Below are 24854 nucleotides of genomic sequence, written 5' to 3'. Positions count from 1 at the left end.
GCGTGCTAATCATCGTACTACCTACGCAGAAAGTTGAGTTGAATAAATAAACATGTGGTTTGATGTCCAATTATCATTTTACGATTATTTTATTTGATTGTTCCAAGTTTTCACTCAGGAAAATATTCAATTATGTTAATAACATTGTAGGACGTCTTCACTGGATAGGTAAATTTTATTTTCGATTAGACAGAATATTATACATTGTATGAAAATATCATTTGTCAAAACTATACGTGATAAGATAGTTAACTGAAAGTTAAATACAAACCCTGTGTGAGACATCCTGACCATACTGGCCTGGAAGGCAATGAGGCTGCCGACTCCCTTCCAAAGGAGGGTATTGCAAGCAGCTTCATCGGACCAGAACCTGTCATTGGCATCGCTCTAGGCTTTTGTCAAACAAAGATTGAATACCTGAATGGCAAGAAGATTTATGGACTTCTGGCAGAATCTTCCAGGATTGGCTCACTCCAAGGTATTTATTCACCCTTCGAAGCTTAATACCAAACAGTTGTTGGACTACAGTAGGGATGAACTACGATGTCCAACGAATTGAAGAATATTACTGAAATTCATAAAATCTAGAAAGCTAAGCTAATATCAAACACCAGTGAACCGCCCCGACTCCGTAAGGCTGCAATGCTGGTACAAAATATAAATTCACTCTTTGGAAATTTGAAGGCATGGAGAAACAGTGATGAAAAGATGATACAGTTTTAAGGACGCGGCTGGCGCCCCAGTTGGAATATTCAGAAATATTTTCTTATTTCACATCTACAACATAAAACGAACCTAAATACAAAATATCAGCCTCCGAAAATATAGCGGTAAGGAGAAAAAAGTAACAGTAATTTATGAACGCGCCTTTTTTCCGCGGCTGGCGCCCCAGTTGATTTAAAAATCCTTCATTATTGCACATCTATAACATGAAACGAATCTTCATACAAAATTTCAGCTTCCGAAAATATAGCGGTAAGGAAAAACAGGTAACGTTATTTTATGAACGCGCCTTTTTCCCCGTGGCTGGCGCCCCAGTTGGAATATTTAAAAATAACTATATTCTTATTGCACATCTATAACATAAAACGAACCTAAATACAAAATTTCAGCCTCCGAAAATATAGCGGTAAGGAGAAACAGGTAAAGTTATTTTATGAACGCGCCTTTTTCCCCGTGGCTGGCGCCCCAGTTGGAATATTTAAAAATATATTCTTATTGCACATCTACAACATAAAACGAACCTAAATATAAAATTTCAGCCTCCGAAAATATAGCGGTAAAGAGAAACAGGTAACGTTATTTTATGAACGCGCCTTTTTCCCCGTGGCTGGCGCCCCAGTTGGAATATTTAAAAATATATTCTTATTGCCCATCTACAACATAAAACGAATCTAAATACAAAATTTCCACCTCCGAAAATATAGCGGTAAGGAGAAACAGGTAACGTTATTTTATGAACGCGCCTTTATCCCCGTGGCTGACGCCTCAGTTGGAATATTTAAAAATATATTCTTATTGCACATCTACAACATAAAACGAACCTAAATATAAAATTTCAGCCTCCGAAAGTATAGCGGTAAAGAGAAACAGGTAACATTATTTTATGAACGCGCCTTTTTCCCCGTGGCTGGCGCCCCAGTTGGAATATTTAAAAATATATTCTTATTGCCCATCTACAACATAAAACGAACCTAAATACAAAATTTCCACCTCCGAAAATATAGCGGTAAGGAGAAACAGGTAACGTTATTTTATGAACGCGCCTTTTCCAGCCGCTGGCGCCCCAGTTGGTTTGAAAATCCTTCCTTATTGCAAATCTATAACATAAAACGCCCCTCTCTCCCCGTGGCTGGCGCCCCAGTTGGAATATTTAAAAATATATTCTTATTGCACATCTACAACATAAAACGAACCTAAATAAAACATTTCAGCCTCCGAAAATATAGCGGTAAGGAGAAACAGGTAGGTAACGTTATTTTATGGACGCGCCTTTTTCCCCGTGGCTGGCGCCCCAGTTGGAATATTTAAAATTATTTTCTTATTGCACATCTACAACATAAAACGAACCTAAATATAAAATTTCAGCCTCCGAAAATATAGCGGTAAGGAGAAACAGGTAACGTTATTTTATGAATGCGCCTTTTTCCCCGTGGCTGGCGCCCCAGTTGGAATATTTAAAAATATATTCTTATTGCACATCTACAACATAACACGAACCTAAGTATAAAATTTCAGCCTCCAAAAATATTGCGGTAAGGAGAAACAGGTAACGTTATTTTATGAACGCGCCTTTTTCCCCGTGGCTGGCGCCCCAGTTGGAATATTTAAAAATATATTCTTATTGCACATCTACAACATAAAACGAACCTAAATATAAAATTTCAGCCTCCGAAAATATAGCGGTAAGGAGAAACAGGTAACGTTATTTTATGAACGCGCGTTTTTCCCCGTGGCTGGCGCCCCAGTTGGAATATTTAAAAATATATTCTTATTGCACATCTACAACATAAAACGAACCTAAATAAAAAATTTCAGCCTCCGAAAATATTGCGGTAAGGAGAAACAGGTAACGTTATTTTATGAACGCGCCTTTTTCCCCGTGGCTGGCGCCCCAGTTGGAATATTCAAAAATATATTCTTATTGCACATCTACAACATAAAACGAACCTAAATATAAAATTTCAGCCTCCGAAAATATAGCGGTAAGGAGAAACAGGTAACGTTATTTTATGAACGCGCGTTTTTCCCCGTGGCTGGCGCCCCAGTTGGAATATTTAAAAATATATTCTTATTGCACATCTACAACATAAAACAAACCTAAATAAAAAATTTCAGCCTCCGAAAATATAGCGGTAAGAAGAAACAGGTAACGTTATTTTATGAACGTGCCTTTTTCCCCGTGGCTGGCGCCCCAGTTGGAATATTTAAAAATATATTCTTATTGCACATCTACAACATAAAACGAACCTAAATATAAAATTTCAGCCTCCGAAAATATAGCGGTAAGGAGAAACAGGTAACGTTATTTTATGAACGCGCGTTTTTCCCCGTGGCTGGCGCCCCAGTTGGAATATTTAAAAATATATTCTTATTTCACATCTACAACATAAAACGAACCTAAATAAAAAATTTCAGCCTCCGAAAATATAGCGTTAAGAAGAAACAGGTAACGTTATTTTATGAACGTGCCTTTTTCCCCGTGGCTGGCGCCCCAGTTGGAATATTTAAAAATATATTCTTATTGCACATCTACAACATAAAACGAACCTAAATATAAAATTTCAGCCTCCGAAAATATAGCGGTAAGGAGAAACAGGTAACGTTATTTTATGAACGCGCGTTTTTCCCCGTGGCTGGCGCCCCAGTTGGAATATTTAAAAATATTTTCTTATTGCACATCTACAACATAAAACGAACCTAAATACAAAATGTCAGCCTCCGAAAATATAGCGTTAAGAAGAAACAGGTAACGTTATTTTATGAACGTGCCTTTTTCCCCGTGGCTGGCGCCCCAGTTGGAATATTTAAAAATATTTTCTTATTGCACATCTACAACATAAAACGAACCTAAATACAAAATGCCAGCCTCCGAAAATATAGCGTTAAGAAGAAACAGGTAACGTTATTTTATGAACGTGCCTTTTTCCCCGTGGCTGGCGCCCCAGTTGGAATATTTAAAAATATATTCTTATTGCACATCTACAACATAAAACGAACCTAAATATAAAATTTCAGCCTCCGAAAATATAGCAGTAAGGAGAAACAGGTTACGTTATTTTATGAACGCGCGTTTTTCCCCGTGGCTGGCGCCCCAGTTGGAATATTTAAAAATATTTTCTTATTGCACATCTACAACATAAAACGAACCTAAATACAAAATGTCAGCCTCCGAAAATATAGCGTTAAGAAGAAACAGGTAACGTTATTTTATGAACGTGCCTTTTTCCCCGTGGCTGGCGCCCCAGTTGGAATATTTAAAAATATTTTCTTATTGCACATCTACAACATAAAACGAACCTAAATACAAAATGTCAGCCTCCGAAAATATAGCGGTAAGGAGAAACAGGTAACGTTAATTTATGAGCGCGCCTTTTTCCAGCGGCTGGCGCCCGAGTTGGTTTGAAAATCCTTCCTTATTGCAAATCTATAACATAAAACGAATCTGAATACAAAATTTCAGCCTCCGAAAATATAGCGGTAAGGAGAAAAAAGTAACGTTAATTTATGAACGCGCTTTTTTTCCGCGGCTGGCGCCCCAGTTGGTTTAAATATCCTTCATTATTGCACATCTATAATATAAAACGAATGTTCATGCAAAATTTCAGCTTCCGAAAATATAGCAGTAAGGAGAAACAGGTAACGTTATTTTATGAACGCGCCTTTCTCCCCGTGGCTGGCTCCCCAGTTGGAATATTTAAAAATATATTCTTATTGCACATCTACAACATAAAACGAACCTAAATATAAAATTTCAGCCTCCGAAAATATAGCGGTAAAGAGAAACAGGTAACGTTATTTTATGAACGCGCCTTTTTCCCCGTGGCTGGCGCCCCAGTTGGAATATTTAAAAATATATTCTTATTGCCCATCTACAACATAAAACGAACCTAAATACAAAATTTCAGCCTCCGAAAATATAGCGGTAAGGAGAAACAGGTAACGTTATTTTATGAATGCGCCTTTTTCCCCGTGGCTGGCGCCCCAGTTGGAATATTTAAAAATATTTTCTTATTGCACATCTACAACATAAAACGAACCTAAATACAAAATGTCAGCCTCCGAAAATATAGCGTTAAGAAGAAACAGGTAACGTTATTTTATGAACGTGCCTTTTTCCCCGTGGCTGGCGCCCCAGTTGGAATATTTAAAAATATTTTCTTATTGCACATCTACAACATAAAACGAACCTAAATACAAAATGTCAGCCTCCGAAAATATAGCGTTAAGAAGAAACAGGTAACGTTATTTTATGAACGTGCCTTTTTCCCCGTGGCTGGCGCCCCAGTTGGAATATTTAAAAATATTTTCTTATTGCACATCTACAACATAAAACGAACCTAAATACAAAATGTCAGCCTCCGAAAATATAGCGTTAAGAAGAAACAGGTAACGTTATTTTATGAACGTGCCTTTTTCCCCGTGGCTGGCGCCCCAGTTGGAATATTTAAAAATATATTCTTATTGCACATCTACAACATAAAACGAACCTAAATATAAAATTTCAGCCTCCGAAAATATAGCAGTAAGGAGAAACAGGTAACGTTATTTTATGAACGTGCCTTTTTCCCCGTGGCTGGCGCCCCAGTTGGAATATTTAAAAATATATTCTTATTGCACATCTACAACATAAAACGAACCTAAATATAAAATTTCAGCCTCCGAAAATATAGCGGTAAGGAGAAACAGGTAACGTTATTTTATGAACGCGCGTTTTTCCCCGTGGCTGGCGCCCCAGTTGGAATATTTAAAAATATTTTCTTATTGCACATCTACAACATAAAACGAACCTAAATACAAAATGTCAGCCTCCGAAAATATAGCGTTAAGAAGAAACAGGTAACGTTATTTTATGAACGTGCCTTTTTCCCCGTGGCTGGCGCCCCAGTTGGAATATTTAAAAATATTTTCTTATTGCACATCTACAACATAAAACGAACCTAAATACAAAATGTCAGCCTCCGAAAATATAGCGGTAAGGAGAAACAGGTAACGTTAATTTATGAGCGCGCCTTTTTCCAGCGGCTGGCGCCCGAGTTGGTTTGAAAATCCTTCCTTATTGCAAATCTATAACATAAAACGAATCTGAATACAAAATTTCAGCCTCCGAAAATATAGCGGTAAGGAGAAAAAAGTAACGTTAATTTATGAACGCGCTTTTTTTCCGCGGCTGGCGCCCCAGTTGGTTTAAATATCCTTCATTATTGCACATCTATAATATAAAACGAATGTTCATGCAAAATTTCAGCTTCCGAAAATATAGCAGTAAGGAGAAACAGGTAACGTTATTTTATGAACGCGCCTTTCTCCCCGTGGCTGGCTCCCCAGTTGGAATATTTAAAAATATATTCTTATTGCACATCTACAACATAAAACGAATGTTCATGCAAAATTTCAGCCTCCGAAAATATAGCGGTAAGAAGAAACAGGTAAAGTTATTTTATGAACGCTCCTTTTTTCCGCGGCTGGCGCCCCAATTGGTTTAAAATATCCTTCCTTATTGCACATCTATAACATAAAACGAATCTTCATACAAAATTTCAGCTTCCGAAAATATAGCAATACGAAGAAACTGTGATGAAAAGGTTATTTTCGAATGCAAAAGCTCCCCTCACGGGGGTGGCCCCAGTTGGGATATTTGAAAATCCTTTCTTAGTGTGCATCCAAGACTTAAGAAGTACCTAAATACCAAATTTCAGCTTCCTAGGACTTACCAGTACGGAGAAACATGAGATGAACGCGTGAGTGTTGAGTGAGTGACTTTCGCATTTATAACACTATAGAGCAGGGGTCGGCAAGTAGTTTTAGGTGGGGTCCGGATACTGTGGGAAAATTTTGATGAGGTCCAGAAAAAACAGCTAATAAAAATTGAGTGCTCCCTATGTACGATTTTGGTTTCAAATCAAATTCTGAATTACAAAACACAAGACTTAAAATTAATGTGAGAAATTACACCGACGGTCTTGAGTCAGTTTTTTATAGTTTGGTTCTTGAGAGGAACAGCAAGTTCAAAGTGTGTCTTCTAGGTGGGCGTTCTTTATTTGATTTTCAAAAAATTCATCTTTGAGAAATATGTTTTACATATCTATGTCGAGCCAAACATAGTGGCCAAATTTATATCTAGTTAATAAATTGATGGATGTAGCCGTTACTACGTGGTAGGAGATCATGATGTCCTATATGGACATTCTCAAACTTGAACAATAAACTAACAATGATTCATTACATTTGCTAATATATACCATTCAGGTACTTGATTGAGTACCTGAATTTACAGTTCACAATACGCATGTGCCAATTTAAAAACCGGAGAGTAAATTGAATCGATTTGGTCATTTAACAGGTTGCACCCGCAATGTTTATGCTTGTGAATTTCTAGGGATTTTAAATAATTGAGTTTGTAACCTTTCCTTGCATACTGCAGAATTTCCGTATCGCTTACATTCGGAAACTTGTGGTTGCATGCCAAGGAATGATTTGAAAACGTTGAATCATTTTTTCCTAGTCACGGAATCAGAGAAATGGAGAATCACCAACATGAACCCCTCTTGTCCTAAACTGTATGGTCTGATAAAAACACATAAAGAGGATAACCCCATAAGACCGGTAGTTTCGTATATAAATAGTCCGGTAAGAGAACAAGGAATACGTCTTAACAAGTTTTTCAGAAAATATTACCAATTTCGTCCCACCTCACAGCATTAAAAATTCACTGACTTCAGTAGAAAACATAAGGAACCAAACCACGCCACATAATTCAATTTTAGTTTCATTCGATGTAAAGAGTATGTTCTCCAACATACCGTACAACGAGTGTAAGTCCCTCATTTTAGACATATTAGATCAAGCCAAAGTAGACCATATCACTTCCTTTGAAGTTTCAACAGCTTTCGATGTGTGCCTGAATCAGAGCTATCTACAGTTCAACAACAAATTCTATAAACAGGATTCAGGTTTACTAATGGGCTCACCCCTTAGTCCACTTTTAGCAGTTATATTTATGAACAACTTGGAGACCACGATAGTAAACTCCGAACTGGGTAAAAAACATATTCATTTTTGGTACAGATATGTAGACGATATTCTTGCCTGTTTCAGAGGAACTACACGATAGCTGAACCAATTTATGACATTCATGAACAATCTCAATAGCAACATTCAGTTCACACTCGAAACAGAGATAGAGAAACAAATAAATTTCTTAGACCTGGCCATTACACACAATCAGAATAAATTCGAGTTCAATGTTTTTAGAAAACCTAGCTATACAGACATCACCATCCCAAGCGATTCTTTCCATCCAGACAGTCATAAATTAGCAGCCTACAATTCAATGCTGCACAGAGCATTCTCACTGCCTTTGTCTGTAGACAATCTAGCTAGGGAAATTGATACAATTACACAGATAGGTCATAATAATGGTTTCAACGCAGATTCTATCCAGAAGTTAGTCAGGAAACAAAGCCGGAAATTCACTTGCAGATTAATATATCCTTAGGTCAAACAGGCAGAAATCAAGGAATGGGTGACGCTAACATATTTTGGAAAAAGAACAGAAAGGATCGCAGGTTTCTTCAGAAAAAATAATGTGGAAGTAGCATTCAGATCGCATGCCAGGTTATCTCATTTCCTTTTTAATGCCAAAGATAAGGTTCGACAAGTTGGAAAAATCTGGAGTTTATAAGCTTAAGTGTCCGGAGTGTAATAGTGTTTATGTGGGACAATGCGGACGAAATTTCCAAAAACGGTATGCTGAACATGGAAGGTCCTTCAGACTAGGAAAAAATGATTCGACGTTTTCAAATCATTCCTTGGCATGCAACCACAAGTTTCCGAATCTAAACGAAATTCTGCACTATGCAAGGAAGGGTTACAAACTCAATTATTCAGAATCCTTAGAAATTCACGAGCATAAACATTGCGGGTGCAACCTATTAAATGACCAAATCGAATTAATTTACTCTCCGGTTTTTAAATTGGCACATCCGCATTGTGAACTGTAAATTCAGGTGCTCAATCAAGTACCTGAATGGTATATATTAGCGAATGTAATGAATCATTGTTAGTTTATTGTTCAAGTTTCAGAATGTCCATATAGGACGAAACTGCAGTAACGTTAGTTACAAATAAAAGTGGCAAAAACATAGAAATTTTCATTTCTCTTTTCATTATATCTAGTTTTTTGCAATTTTTATATTTTTCTAGGTCATGTTTGGCTTAAAATTCTTCAGTGGATTCCGTGTTATACATTTTCAACGACACATAATCTTGCAAATCAATTATTTCTATTTGAAGTGATGCCTTTGACAGATTAAACAACTTGGCAGCCACATCTGTCCATTCTGCTGCTACATCAACTTCAAATAGCGATTTAAAAAACGGATAGATTTCCCATCTCTGCAAAGTCTTGGAATCTCGTAGCAAATTCGTTTCTAAGATCGACCAGAAGTTTTATAAACACTGCAGTGTTTTCTTCAGCTTGCGATAAAAAGCAGACACGCTTTGTATCAGATCACATAATAATTTTCCATTTCCTTGTAATTCTGTGTTGAGCCCATTCAAATATTTCAAAATATCTTTTAGAAAACTCAAAGTGCTTTCTGGCTCCTTCCGTATCAAAATTTCGCAAGAAGGAAGTTACTTCTTTCACCAGCCCCAGAAACGTTCAATAACTTAACCTTTACTTTGCCAAAGAACATTGTTGTGTTGTAGTAAGTCAGAATACTCTGAATCACATTAATAAAGAAACTCCTTGAAATGTTGTTGCTGAAGAGCAGAATGTAAGATCTCACAAAATCAATCAACTTGATGAGCTGTCCATCACTTCTTTCAGTGTAGCACTAAGTTTTCCACAAAGGGCTGCCTGGTGAATTGTGCACAGATATGATATTAGACCCGAGTGTGTATCCCTGATTCTCTTCACTACAAATTTTTCTTTGCCAATCATTGCTGGGGCCCCCATTTTATCAAAACTAATGTTAGATTCAGTAATAAACTCATCAATGACCTTGAATAAATCTTCTCCTCTAGTGTTACCTTTCAACGGCGATATTGCTAGCGACTCTTTCCTAAAAATCTGACACTCAATATCATGAAATCTTACGAAAATAGACATTTGTTCATCATCAACGATGTCACATGATTCATCAAGTGCTATGGCGTAGCAAGATGACTTTTGCAGGAGTTCAAGAAGAGTGTTTTTAATGTCGGCAGCTAAAATTTCCATTTTTCGTGTATTACTTCTCGCTGATAATGGAATACTTTGAAATGCAGCTACACTTTTTTTTTTCGTCGAAAAGTGCCGTGACTACTTCCAACATACATTCCTTCACCATATCAGAATCTGAAAATAGTTTCTGGTGTTTATTAAGCGTCCAACAAATTAATAATTTCGTGCTTTTTTGAAAGAACTGAGATATGCATGAAGTTTTTCTTTACGAGCCTCACTGCCAAGAGGAAAGTTTTTGTGAAATTGCTGATGAGTTGTTTCGTAGTGTTGCTTCAAATTGCCAGTCTTAACAATAGCGACAGTTTTATTGCATATAAGGCACACTGGAATCACTTGAGGCCTATCAGGCCTCAACTTAGGACAGCAACTTAAAAGATACATTCGAATCAGCAATTAATCTTGAAGAATTTTGGAGCCAAAAGTCAATTTCTTTACCAAAACTTCGAGACATTGCTATTGGTTACCTAACTTTATTTTCTTCGACATATTTATGTTTTCGGCGCTTCTGATTATTAAAAACAAGCACCGAAATCGGTTGGATGCTACTGCTGATATGCGTTTAAGTTCAAGTAACACTGAACGAAGGATTCACAATTTAGTGAAGAGTATGCAACCACAAAAATCGCATTAATTTATGATGCAATTTTTGTTACAGTTACAGATTTTACCTAATGATTACGACATTATAGTTATTTATGTATCAAGGGAATTAGGAGGGCCTTAATTACCGATGGCAAAGTTTGCGTCCCGAGGGCCTCTGGCCCGAGGGACAGCAATTGCCTGAGGTTATTAAGGCTCATTAATTCCCGTGGTACATAGATAATTTTATTTCTGACCGATTTCAATAAAATTTTGTTCATTTTTGAAACGGAAAAATGTACCAATTCATTACCTTCCCGGTATATTTGACAGAACAGAACTTTGTTATCAAGCTGTGTTTGCGGTGAAAACGTGTTTTCTACCCCAAATATAATGGAGGATATTTTGAAAAAAGCTGAACAAGCAAGAGAATCATTAATTCCATCGAAAAGTGAAGCCGTATACCAAAAAGAATACAAGATATATCTGGACTGGCTGACACGGAAAAATGTTATGCCAAAAGATATCGCTGAAACTGTATTTCTGGCATATTTTCAAGAACTGGTAAGGAATTTTCTATGTTTTTCGGTAGATTTGGTAGTAATTGTGTTTATTCGTTTCAGTCAGAAACGTATAGTCCGAATTCTTTATGGACTAAATGGTCAAAGCTAAAATCGATGGTGACTATACATGAGAAACGAGATATCACCAAGTTCAATGAACTACAGGCTTTTTTGAAACGGAAGAGTAAGAGTTATAAGCCGAAAAAGTCTGCTGTTTTATCTCCTAAAGATGTTATCAGATTCCTAAAGGACGCTCCTAATGATATTCATTTATTGCATAAGGTAATTTTTTTCTTATTTTCCTTTTTGTGTGTATTTATTTCCTTTTTTTTGTTATAGGTTGTTTTGATTATGGGTTATTTTGGAGGATGCAGAAGTCAGGAACTTTTGAATATGAAGATATCGGATATAGAGGACCGGGATTCCGTTATGGTAGTGAACGTACCGGAAAGTAAAACTGGTGTATCGAAGAAATTTACAGTTGTGGATGAAAAAGAGTTCTCCGCTTTGCCTTTATTAAGACTTTATATGTCTTTGCGTCCTAAAGGTATTGAACGATTTTTTTTGAGCTTCCGACAAAATAAATGTACATCTCAGCCAATTGGAAAAACATGTTTGGGAAAATCCCCAGCAAAATCGCAATGTATTTAGGATTGCCAAACTCATCTTCCTATACGGGACATTGCCTTCGTCGCACTTCTGCTACTGCTCTAGCAATGCAGGAGCAACTATGACTAACTTAAAAAGACACGGAGGTTGGAAAAGTTCCACGGTGGCGGAGGGGTATTTGGAGGATAGCATCGAATTGAGAAATAAAACGGCGCGTATGTTGTCTACTTTGTCATCAGAAGAGGCAGGTACCTCGACTGTAGTGAACAGAAGCTCCAGCCATACAAAAGAAGAAATTGTTTCCAGTGGCGGAAGTAATTTTCAGGGAACATTTCAAAATTGTACATTTATTATTTGTAATGACGTGAATAAATAAAATATGGTTCAGTTTTCATTTCTATTTATTTTTACTTGTGAAAGGTAGAGGGAATTATAAAATCTATAATGTCCCAAGGGAGTTATGACCCTCTTCATTGATAGCGTAACTATGACGATATAAGCTTATAATATCCCGGTCAGAAATAAAATAATTTCATGCATATTTTATTTATAGATGAATTAGAACAACCATTCCATTTATTTACTGTACCATACTGTATTTATTTGTAGTTATCGTAAGGTACTTTATATTAACTACAAACTAATTAACCAACTTGGTGGTCCATGGCCTGACAGAAATTTTGTCAAATGGTCCCGCATGACTATAAGGTTAAGAACCACTGCTATAGAGTATCAAAAATTGCACAAGTGTTCTGAAAACTTACACATTATTATTTATTCCACCCAGTATGTAAATCATATCAGTAATGACTTCTGTCAGATCTCACTAACTTTCATTGACATCCCAAATAAGGATGTGTTGAGATTATCGAAATGAATTTTTGATTACTAATCAATTTGTATACTCGTAATTAGGATGTAACAAGTGAAAGCGGAATCATTAACCAGATTGGAAAGAGGTGAAAATGAAAACAGACTAATGAGAATATTTCGAATAAAAGTTAAATAGTAGATACTGTGTGTCACGGCGAAATGAAAAATTGTCGATAGAGGATTTTTGTTACACGACACTTCCTTGTGGTAATATTCATTTATATGAAAAACGTCTGGGGGTTACCTCAGCATAGCAAAAGATACTTCAGAGTCAAATATGAAGGTAATTGTACAGGGAAATTTCGCGCAAACTCTGGAGTTCCTCAAGGATCAAACTTGGGTCCATTACTTTTTCTTGTATTCATTAATGATCTAACTCAAAATTAAAGTACACTGAGTGTCTCTTATTCGCAGATGACCTTAAATTTTATAGACAGATCGAAAACTTACAAGATTGTGTCAAACTACAAGACATCTATAGTGTTTATCGATGGAGTGTGATGTTACAAGAAATATAAAGTATACCCGGATTATAATACAATTAGAACAGTAGCACTACGAAATAAATTCAAAATACCCAGTTTAGAAAATAGAAGACAGGCAACTATAGTGTGTTATAAAATATATAAAAAAAATTATAACTCTCCCAATCTCAAATCTTTACTAAAAGTGAGACTTCCCAAAAGAACAAAAAGACTAATTCAATTCTTTGATGTACCATATGTATAAACAAATAACTGTTCACCTATCATTACAATGATCAAAATAACAAACAACTTCCTGTTAATGTCAGATATCAACTTTGTTCTCCCTCCCAAACAAGTTTATAGTGGTGTAAAAAAATACTTTTCAAGTTTAGAATAACTATGAATTTCACTAGTTCGGACTTCCATTGTCTACTATATAAAATGATTTGAAATCCCTGAAACAACTAAAAAAGAAGAATTGAAAATGAATAGCTGAAAATAACAATTATATCAACCAAAATAAACCATTATTGGATACGAAAGTTTTTCTTGGTTTTTTTCAAAACAATTTTCTTAAAAAAAATGTTTCAATTTTTGTCAAGTTTTAAAATAATAGTTTGTACTGGAACTTCTCGCGAAAAATTAATCCATTGAAAACTTCAGAACAACAATTACGGTCGCTCGACGCGCATTTTGCTAACCAAGTTAATGTCCTCAGGAGATCATTATGACTAAATTTTAGTACTGCGTTAGCGTTTTTATATGCTAGTGGTCTAACTACTATCGGTTGGTATTACTTTACTCTACCTGTTATTGTTCCTATGCATCTGATGTAAGAAGGAAATTTTCAAGAGCGATTTGGTTTCAATTGCTGGATGGGTATTATCGGAGGAAAACTTTCGGGGCCAATAATTTTTGACGGTCATTGACTGCGGAAAGATATCTTCAGTTCCTTAGAAATCAAATTAATGATTTCATTGAAGATTTGCTACTGGCTAACCAAGTTGATATCTATTTTCAACAATATGGACGCCACCTCACAATTCTCAAGTCGTAAGAGAACATCTGAATGACAGCTTCCCAGAAAAGTAGATTGACACTTATGGACGTATTCAGAGGCTTGCGAGGTACATTCTTGAGTTGTCATACTTTTACATAAATGTATTTTTTGTTTTTCATCTTCTAGATCACCAGATCTTACTCCGCTAGATTTTTTCTCTGGGGAACAATTAAAAATCTGGTTTACAATACACCATAAGCTACTCGTAAAGAAGTAGAGCATAAAGTAAGGGTGGCATTCCAGAACAGAAAATTATTCGTAAGAAAATTATTTTTAACAAAAAGACGACGAACCACCCCCTTTCCCTTTGAAAAAAATCAAGTTTCCTGAAAAAATTCATATTTGCGACTGTGAAATAATTCTTAAAACGACTGTCAAGTCGTAAGCCTCAAAATCGTAGTTAGTTTTCCCATGTTACTTGATCGATAATGAAGCGATTTACACGATCCATGGCATTCTAGATCAAAAAATAAAAAATGGAATAAAAATGATTTTATTTGACAAATATTGACAAGTGAAGTATTGTTGGATTGAGAATGTCATTCTCGATCGAAATAAGTAAAAATATATAGGATGTCCCATTTAAGAATCGAAAGTTGGGGTCATTTCCGGTCAAACCGGAAGTACGGCAAAGCAAGTAAATATGTCAAAAAATGTAAATTGAACTATTATACACAACCCCCAAATTTCGTTTTTCTATCTCCAATAATAAAAAAATTAAAGGGGAGAGCCACCTTAGAGAATCACCCGGTATGAATAACCACGTTTTATACATTTGAGTTCTGTTGTCATCAAATTCTTCAATGTGCTCAAATTTGCGCTTTGTAAATATACATTGTGTAAATTTTAAAGCTTACAATGCGCTACATCTCACGAACGAAGGCTGATATCGAAAAATGTTTGAAACCGTTTCTAGGATACTAAGAGGGAACTAAAGTGACATGAAAGAGAACTCACCCCCCTCAACCCCCTAGGCCCCACCCCCCAAAACTCAAAAAGTTTAAATTGCAAACCTCCACTTGTTATACATCATTGAAAAGACTATAAAAATGCTATCCAACGGTATAAATAATAATTGTACAGGGTGAAGCAATACTTGTGAAACTTTGGCTTGAATGGAATATTTAATGAGTTTTTTGTTGAATCGCAAATTTATTAAATTAAATTATTGTTTACAAAACAACGGAACCCACTTTGAACATTTACTTAATTGATAATTTTAATAAATTTGTAGTTCAACAAAAACCTCATTAAATATTCCATTCAAGCCAAAGTTTCACAATTATTGCTTCACCCTGTACAATTATTATTTATAGCATTGGATAGCATTTTTTATAGTCTTTTCAATGATGTATCACAAGTAAGCGTTGGCAATTTAAACTTTTTGAGTTTTGGTGGGTGCGGCCTAGGGGGTTGATGGGGGTGAGTTATCTTTCATGTCACTTCAGTTTAGTTTTACTATCCTAGAAACGGTTTCAAGCATTTTTCGATATCAGCTTTCGTTCGTGAGATATAGCCTATTGTAAGTTTTAAAATTGACACACTGTACGTAGCAAAATCGCTACGGTCCTATTTGTACGGTCCAAAGGCATCTTTAACATTTTAATGCATTCAAAAAGTGTAATTTCTTGTAATCTATTAGCAAGTCTTTTTGCAATGTTCTTGTAATTTTTGTGCTTATTTTTGAGTGCACAATGTTTATTTCAAATCTTAATGCCACAAGTCTACCAATCCTCAATAAATATAAGTCATGTTTGTGTAAAGAAATACTTCAATGACCGATAGTGGCTAATTGCGCGACAATCACGAACACTAAAGATGAATAACGCAAAACAATACACGTGTGAAGGCGAGCGACGTACTCTAGCATTGTTCACTGTCACGCATGAGCAGTCAATAAATTTTACACTTGGAACATGTGCCGCAAACGAGATTTTACAGTAAATATGTTCAAGTGTGTGCTTTTCAGTTCCATAGAGTAAATTTTCAATCTATTCAGGAACTAGTTCACAAAAAATTGAAAAAATAACTAAAAAATATGTATTTTAAAACGGTTTTATTAATGAAAAAAGATAATAATGATGTCGAAAAAGTACTAAAAAATAATTCAGAAGGTCCTAGGTAGCAGTCATCACACCACTGTCCCCGGCAATCTATGGTACTGATCAGATAAAAATATAATAAAATCGTTGGACGTAGTATTTACTCAGGTTACGCTACGCCCAACGATTTTAAAATTTATTTAACAGATCAATTCCGCAGATTGCTGTGGAAAGTGGTTTGACGACTGCCATCTAGGACATTCCGAATTATTTCTCAGCTTTTAGTACATTATCTACATCATTATCTTTTTTTTTCAATAAAACCGTTCAACATATTTTTCTTTACTTATTTATGTTCGAATTTGAGGAAGCTGTGAAAGAATATGTATTCCGCCATTTTGTAGCTGCGGTCATCTTGAATATGCATCTTTTTCAAAGTGTAGTACTATTTTACTTGCGAGCCCTGTTATTTGATACCCAAATTGGGGTGGTGTAATCCGCCATTTTGTAGTTGCGACCATTTCGAATTTGCATCTTTTTCAAAGCGTACTACTTTTCTACTGGTCAAGTACTGTCCTTTGATACCAATATTGAGATAGTTGTGAAAAATATCTTATCCGTCATTCTGTAGCTGCGACCATCTTTTTTTTGTCCCTTGGGAGCTGTCTGACTTGTCCATTTAGTCCAAGTCTCCCCATCTTCTCATGACACCCATTTCATCAGTCTCGTTCCCTGTACTAGTTTGTACATGTTCCGTGTTGGATGTTCGTCATATTCTCTGAACGTAATTTTGTACGTCCATATATTGCCTGCCTCCTGTGATTCAGTGCCTCTCATTCGCATAAGATGTGTAGAGCTGTTTTTATCCTTTCGTTGCATTATCTGCAGCTAAGGTCTCTGTTGTACAGCCCCATTTTATTCAGGTGTCCTCTAAGCGAACAATGACCGGTTAGTACTATATTGAAGTAGTTCTTCGGTTCTTTTCTCGGACGGGTCCCTAATGAAGGTTCTACTGTGTTTGTTGCCAGGTACTTTTGTCCAGTACTCTGTGTGCTTCTTATTGGCCCATGTCCTAATCTGGTTTCGTACCAATGATTTTGGTACCCCCACAGCTGGTTCAGGACCTATATATGAAGTTGATGATCCGTGTCTAGCGCATTCATCAGCTTTATCATTACCTGTGATTCCTGAATGCCCTGGCACCCAGTACAAAGATAATTTGTTTCTGTTTGCAAGTTCATTCAGTTCTTCATGGCATTCCCAGACCAGTTTTGATATCACCTTCGGGTTTGTCAGAGTCCCTTGTGCGCTCTTTGAGGTCTCAATTTAATAAGCCTTGCACACTGCAAGATAGCATACACTTCCGCCTGAAAGATGGATGTGTATAGTCCTAGCGGATAACTTGTAGTTTGAATGTTGGTCTTCGATCCATCTGTATACCAGGTGTTCGTTCCAAACAAGTTTTCGGGATGAGTAATGGTCTCCTTGAATTTGCATCTTTTCCAAAGTATACCACTATTCTACTTGTCGAGTTCGGTTATTTGATACACATATCGGGGTGGTTGTGCGACCATTTCGAATTTGCATCTTTTTCAAAGTGCACTACTATTCTACTAGTCAAGCCCTGTCATTTGATATCCATATTGAGATAGTTATGAAAAAATATGTAATCTGCCATTTTGTAGCTACGGCCTTCTTGAATTCGCGCATTTTTTCCAAAGTGTACTACTCTTCTACTTGTCGAGCCCTGTCATTTGATACTCATATTGAGATAGTTGTGAAACAATATGTAATCCGCCATTTTCTCGCTGCGGCCATCTTGTATTTACAATGATATGTGCAAAATTTCAGATGAATCTGTCAACAGGAGGGGGTCAAACTTCAATTACTAAATTTGATCCAAACAAATAAATAAACAAAGAAACATACGAACAAGGCAAGCTGAATAAAACCGTTTAAAATGAAAATAGACACTGAATAGACGGAATCAGGCTCAGTTTTATGAAAGTGTGAAATTAAAGTGATCTGAATCTCGAGTTGAAATCAAGAGTACTTCTACTCTAAAAATCGAATGTGAAATGTTTACTCTGAAGCGATTTTTTGCTGTGTGCTTGAGAATAATGAAGGGCAAGTTCACTCAGAAAAGTTTCTGCGTAATAATAATTTGTTTATTTTTTATATCGTAGAAGGTTGTACACCCAGAAAACACTAAGAAATATTGACTTTTTCACACAAATGTTTTTCATAGAATAATAACAAAGACGGGAAAAGTTTTTTTGACTTTCTATACTTTTCCATCTTCGTACAAAAAAAACTTCAAATGACAGAGAGTTTGAAACTTCCGATGAGAGAAAGTAAGCATATAAGCTTAAAATAAAATCTTCACAGTTATGTGTAGATCATTGACAGGAGTTTCTTTCAAATACAAAATGAAGGAAACCTCTGTATACCATCTACACATCTCTGTTAAGTGTTTATTTTCTCTTCCTGTCTTCGGAAACATGTCTGAAAACTGTGTCGTATAAGACAAAAATATTTCGAAAATCTTGAAATATTCATCTCTTCCAACTATACACAGTAGGTAGGTAAACGCCTGCCGGAAAACAACTAGTACCCCAGCTAATACCACGCTGGATGTTGAATTATATCCGATCGACATTTATGCAGATACCTCACAGAGATTAGTCCCGCAGTTGTTTCTTGTTCATCCAGCAGCTTGGGGAGCCCAAGCGGGGATTTCTGGATTTACTAAAGTGCGGCAGATTAATATACAGGGGAATACCTTGTACTCGGTTAAGTACCTCCACCAAATATGAGCTTCATATATAAGGCCGCCAGTGAAGGATAAAGGATCAGATTAGTAAAAAAACTTGCGAGCGCGTCAGATTAAGGTAAAGTGAGTTAATTACATGCTGAATAGTGTATATTCCAGTAATCTGACGATTTGAGAGTGACGTAAAGAAAGGAAAGGGCAGCTAAGTTGTAAAAAAATAACGTCATTTCGACGTTCTCGGGCGTAGCAATTTTTTTTTCATTTTGAAGGAAATAATTCAAGGATAACGAGAAATATATGATCTGACGATTTCCGTAACCCGAAATAACAAAAATTAGTTGATAAGGTTTAATGCGTGCAGCTGTGTGATACCTATATTTCCCTCTCCGCGTTTCTATTCCCCTTTCACTTTTTCTCTATCTATTACTCTCTCACTCCGTCCCCACTCTGAATTCTGTTGCCATGAAGCCATCACAGGTGATCACAGGCACTCGTTCGTGATGAAGATGATGAATAATTAGTCAATTGATTACAAAAAATTTAATTTTTTTGAGCATATTTTTAAAATTATTTTCTTATAAATACAAGTATTCTATTTAAAAAACATACACTTATTTATTTGCATGCTATTTCCTGAGCTTTTCAATCAATCAAGTTCAATGATTCAAAAATATTTTTTAAAATAATTTTTTTGTCAGATTAGGCAAATCCCTCTAGATAATCGTCAGATTATGAGACAGCACGTCTAGAACATGAAGATGAACCATATATATCTTAATCTGACGCGCAGATCGAAATCGTCAGATTATTGAATGAGAGCTAGCTTTTTTTGGTGCACTCAACACCCCCTTATAAAATCTGACGCGCTCGATTATTTTTTTTTTCACTTTTAACCCTTACGTACAACCACCCACATCATGCAAACGATCAGATTAATATACGAACATTATTGAAAATACGTAGGACATTGATGCTATCAATATCTGACGCGCTCGAGTATGTCCCTGCAACAGTATTTTTTTACATATTTAAAAATCTATAGTCGCTTCCCCCACCGATGAGAAGCTATATATTATATAACATTTTTTTCTTCTTATCATCTAAGCTTTACAACCTAATATGTCTCTATGATGTTTGAGTAAATCCCCATTTTGCATCGTGAGCTCCCCTCCTAATAGATCGGTTTCGAGGTATTGCCTCATAAAGATGGAGAAGTAGAAATCCAGAAAAATATATCACCAATAGCTATTTTTTCTAAAAGATATATACTCTTTTACTTTTGAATAATAGAGACGTTATAGTCAGTAGTGCGAATTGTATTTTTTTACAATTATATTTTGTAAGTTAGTTGCGATTTTGAATAACTTTCCAGAAATATTTTTACTTTCGTTAAGTCAACTAGTAATCATTCTTTCTGACATCAATTTCAGTAATTTTGTATAAATACTTCTCACAGACCATTGGAAATAAAAATATTTGGAAAGCGAATTATCTCCCGAATAAAAATATATAGAAATATTGAAGAATGTGTCTATCACCCTACCTGTTAATTTTTCTGATTGATTCGGCCGTTACTTGATGAAGATCCGTAGTAATTTCAAAAACTTCACTTCACGATTTGATCTCCACAAAGTTTATGGAGATCAAATCGTAGGTGTAGTTTATGAAAAAAATCTACCTGTTTATTTTGCATTAAAATACCAAATTCCATATCTAACTCCAAGCAGAAAACAAGATGACAAAACTCCTGACAACGCGGTTAATTGAGTGATGCTTATTCGCAGAATGAAAAATGAGATGTGGGAAGAACAATCTACTATGCTATTAAACGCCAACAATCGCCAGCGAATGCGAGACTCAATCTTCTGATAATTAGTCTCAATATGTCTGTATGCGTACGGAAATTAATTCAAGTTTTTCACATAAATTCATAAGAGAAAGGAAGAGATGAAGTAAAAAATACATTTTGTGCTGTAGAAGAATCATATCTATACTATGAATTTCAGTATGCACTGTGCCAATTTCAATCTATAAATTCGGAAATTTTCGTTTGCTACGGAAAAATCGGGAAGGCTAAAAAAACATCACAATAATGACCAGTTTTAAATATACCTATACTTATAACGCTTCTCTGAATTCATGGCCACACATACATATTTCAAAATCCCTTGAAATATACCTACCTCACGATATTTATTGCGATTACCATCTAGTCATGTAATTCGTGTGAATTTAGGTTCATTAAACAAAAGATATAAATATATGGTAACACTACCTGTCTATATTCATTGTTTATAATGGATTGGTACAATGATAATCTACATAATAAATATAATCGATATTTAATTGTTCTTATGGCTGAATCACGATATTTCTCGAGGCCAGTGTTATTTTTGTGCCTCTGAACTATTTTGTATTTTTGTTTCATCCACTGGCGTAGCGTAACTACAAGACATTCAAAAGGAAAGGAAAAAAGACCTTATAAATTTGTTAAATACATTCTGCCTGACAAAATAAAAGGAATTGATTCTACTCATGGACATTATGAGCACCTTATAATTTCACGAAAACACTGTTAGGTTGATTTTGGACTAAAACTTGTAAAAGAAAGAGGTACCATAAATAAAATTGAACGTGAAAGTCAAAAATCATAAAAAATTGGTGAAAACTGAAAATAAACTTGTCTCAAAAGATTTCAATTTGAATACAAATAAAAATTAACATCAGAAGGCGATGTTCCAAATACGCTTACTGAATACATTTTTTATTTATCTTCATTATTTATTATAGCAGGGGAGCCCACGATGCAAAATGGGGATTTACTCGAGCGTCATTGAGACATATTAGGTTGCAAAGCTTAGATGATAAGAAGAAAAAAATGTTATATACTATATACCTTTTCATTGGTAGGGGAAGCGGCTATATATTTTTAAATACGTCAGATCGAAATCGTCAGATTTCGATCTGACGCAAACTCGCGGCCATTATTATAATGTGAAAAAAAAATCGCCATTTTGAAATACCCAAGCGCGTCAGATTAAGATATATATGGTTCATCTTTATGTTTTAGACGTACTTTCTCATAATCTGACGATTATCTAGAGGAATTCGCTTAACCTGACAAAAACAATATTTTTTTAATTTCATTTTAATTCATTGAACTCAATTGATTGAAAAGCTCAGGAAATAGCATGCAAATAAATAAGTGTATGTTTTTTAAGTAGAATACTTGTATTTATAAGAAAATAATTTGAAAAAATGCTCAAAAAAATTAATTTTTTATAATTGAGAGAAATGAAACTTTCTATGTTTTATACCACTCTTATTTGTAACTAACGTTACTGCAGTTTCGTCCTATAAGGACATTTTCAAACTTATATATTGTATAAGTTTGAAAATATATTGAAAATATATATTGTTTAAGTTTGAAAATGTCCGTATATATAACTTATATTTTGTATAAGTTTGAAAATGTCCGTATATATTGTATAAGTTTGAAAATGTCCTTATAGGACGAAACTGTAGTTACGTTAGTTACAAATAAAAGTGGTAAAAAACATAGAAAGTTTAATTTCTCTTTTCTTCATTATAATTTCCTACCACTACATCCATCAATTAATTGATTATTATTATTGATTATTAAACAAATGATTAAAAAGCATCAAAATTATATAAAAACATCAAAATTCTATATCCATACGATAGAAATTCTCATATAACAAATAATTTGATCAGTTGCAACAAAGTATATTAAGCGCAGAACGTAAGGAATGGGACAGCCAGATTTCCAGATTTGCGAGTATTTTTGTATTTGTTTATTGTACCAAGTAATCGACAAAACTATTCTAAATTCGGGCTATAAGAAGGATTGATATTGGAAAGTATTAGTTAAATTTATGGAATACACTACTTACTCTGTATACAACTTCGGAATCTTCACAAAAACGTTTCTCTGTAGGAAAGTTTTAATACTTGGTCGCAGGACCCTGTTACAGTTTTTTCATAGAATAACTTCTTCAATCCAAGAAAATCCAATCAAGGTAAAATACCCAATTCTTGACACTGCTCCCAAGATTAATAGTGTCAACAAAAATCTATTAAAATAAGTTAGTTTACGCATTTATGCATAGAGGAAACTATTATAATACTGGGATCATCTGTGATCTAGTAGGAACTCAGTGTGAATATTGAAAGCCTTAAATATGAATGAGCTGGAATAAAATTTAACGAAAAGGTAAATATACTGAGAAAGAGGAAAATCACAGTCTAAAATACTAATTTCTTATGCACCAGATTCCATATAAAATGCTTCAAACTCTGTTTTGGTTTACTAATTCAGAGTGAAGGTATCAATTAAATTTTAATGATTTACTTTAATTCAAAAGTTGCGTGACTGTATTGTGCTTCAGGTGCTTCATGGAAACAAAAAACTTCTGACGACTTCTAATCCGTTATTTTGTTTGCCAACCTTGGTAATATAATTTCAGTTTCATTTGGTACTAATACAGGGTGGGGCACCGAAAACGAAACAGATCGAATATCTTCAAAAAACATGTGTTCTGAAAAAAATGCAAAAACGCATCGATTTTTAGTCCGATTTTCAAGTCCGGTTGAATTATGGACCATAATTGCAAATCTTGTCCGCCATTGTGAAGCTGCTATCTTGGTTTTTCCCCTAGAAAAACTCCATAATGCATTGTCACCGAATTTATGTCATAAGTATCATAATTTGGGATACGGAACAGTATGGCTGAATTCCTTATGAAATTACCTTTTTAACGATGTGTCACACTTACTACTTTCCCTATTCAAATTGTTTGGGTGATAGTCACCGAGGGGTGGAGGAAGAGGTATGACAGTTGAGATGATTATAGGAAGATGTCCCGCTTGGATTAAAAATCGATGTGTTTTTGCATTTTTTTCAGAATACATGTTTTTTGAAGATATTCGATCTGTTTAGTTTTCGGTGCCCCACCCTGTATACTCTAAGTAGTTTATCGGAAATCTCAACCTTTTAGCAAATATACTTCGGAGAATTAAAAAGTTAAGTCAGTAATAGTACTGAAGAACATAATTAAATATGTGAAGTATGTTACTTGAAAAGTGTGATTCTTCAAATTACTGTCATGATGATCAACAACCGATTTAATTCTAGTGTTTGAATTTTTTTTATTGTGGTCAAATTATTTTTTACTTTTTTTTTGTTAACGGCAAGGTCGAGAGTTTCTTTAGATAATTGCTTTTCTGGTTACAGATAAAAATAAGGTGAACTTAACTCACATGAAGTAATAATTAGAATAGCCAGATTTTTGACTTTCTTACAGAATATCTGTCCTGAACTTCATTTCCAGGATAATCAATTACAAATGAAATGTTTGTGGCTTATTACGTTCTTCCCATTTTTTTCACCCCATTTCAACAATGTCATTATCTTTACTATCTTGTACATGTCCCAGGTGAATGTATGTTTTCATCTTCTGGACAAATTTGGGTATTCTATAAATTGTTTCTGTGATCAAGTTCTTGTATAATTTGTATAAATTATGCTATCTGTCCCTTTGTTGCATTGCATCTGGCTTAAGGTCTCCATTGTGTAGGAAACGGTACAAATGCTGCCTATTCCTGAACTGCCGAAAATACGTTTCATTTGATACTTTTGATATTGCTGAACAATTTCAAAAACTTGAAATTATACATACCTCATTTATCAAATTCTCTTTAGTTTCCTGGTTCATTCTGTTCAAAAATCTGTTTAAAATCTGTTTTTACGTTAATCAGCTGTAGCCCCCATACGAACGATAACTCTTAGAAGTTGAGAAACTTGTGCAAGCTAAGGACTAACGAGATCTTACCTTTCAACGTGTGATTCCTAACACGGTTGCATAATCTTCCCAGCTTCAACCAGATATATTCTCTCGAGAAAAATATCTGGTCGAGAC

The 24854-nt window shown here is 35.1% G+C and overlaps 3 protein-coding genes across 4 annotated transcripts in view; 2 read left to right on the top strand and 1 right to left on the bottom strand.

Moving 5' to 3' along the window:
• Window positions 1–24854, top strand: part of RhoGAP19D (Rho GTPase activating protein at 19D) — a 521267-nt gene that overhangs the window by 24456 nt on the left and 471957 nt on the right. The gene's annotated exons all lie outside the window — the stretch shown is intronic.
• On the bottom strand, window positions 9521–9946 carry LOC141484875 (general transcription factor II-I repeat domain-containing protein 2-like). The gene has a single exon (XM_074180493.1). The coding sequence runs from the start codon at window positions 9944–9946 to the stop codon at window positions 9521–9523; it is 426 nt and encodes a 141-aa protein (XP_074036594.1).
• LOC141484786 (uncharacterized) lies at window positions 10628–14863 on the top strand. Its single transcript, XM_074180156.1, has 3 exons — window positions 10628–11092; window positions 11152–11373; window positions 11431–14863. The coding sequence occupies exons 1-3, from the start codon at window positions 10922–10924 to the stop codon at window positions 11740–11742; spliced, it is 705 nt and encodes a 234-aa protein (XP_074036257.1). The 5' UTR covers window positions 10628–10921; the 3' UTR covers window positions 11743–14863.

Source organism: Leptinotarsa decemlineata, unplaced genomic scaffold (assembly GCF_025532065.1).
Source record: "Leptinotarsa decemlineata unplaced genomic scaffold, Ldec_3_MD MMD2_tig00026294_RagTag_RagTag, whole genome shotgun sequence".
NCBI classification, from domain to species: Eukaryota; Metazoa; Arthropoda; class Insecta; order Coleoptera; family Chrysomelidae; genus Leptinotarsa; species Leptinotarsa decemlineata.
This window is presented reverse-complemented; position numbering and strand designations above follow the sequence as displayed.

What these genes read in the sequence shown, in the direction of transcription:
- LOC141484875 (XM_074180493.1), bottom strand. Translation starts at nt 9,946, where the DNA reads ATGGAAATTTTAGCTGCCGACATTAAAAACACTCTTCTTGAACTCCTG.
- LOC141484786 (XM_074180156.1), top strand. Translation starts at nt 10,922, where the DNA reads ATGGAGGATATTTTGAAAAAAGCTGAACAAGCAAGAGAATCATTAATT. An exon ending in TGGCATATTTTCAAGAACTG is followed by an intron (nt 11,093 to 11,151) that starts GTAAGGAATTTT and finishes TATTCGTTTCAG; the next exon opens with TCAGAAACGTATAGTCCGAA. An exon ending in ATATTCATTTATTGCATAAG is followed by an intron (nt 11,374 to 11,430) that starts GTAATTTTTTTC and finishes TTTTTGTTATAG; the next exon opens with GTTGTTTTGATTATGGGTTA.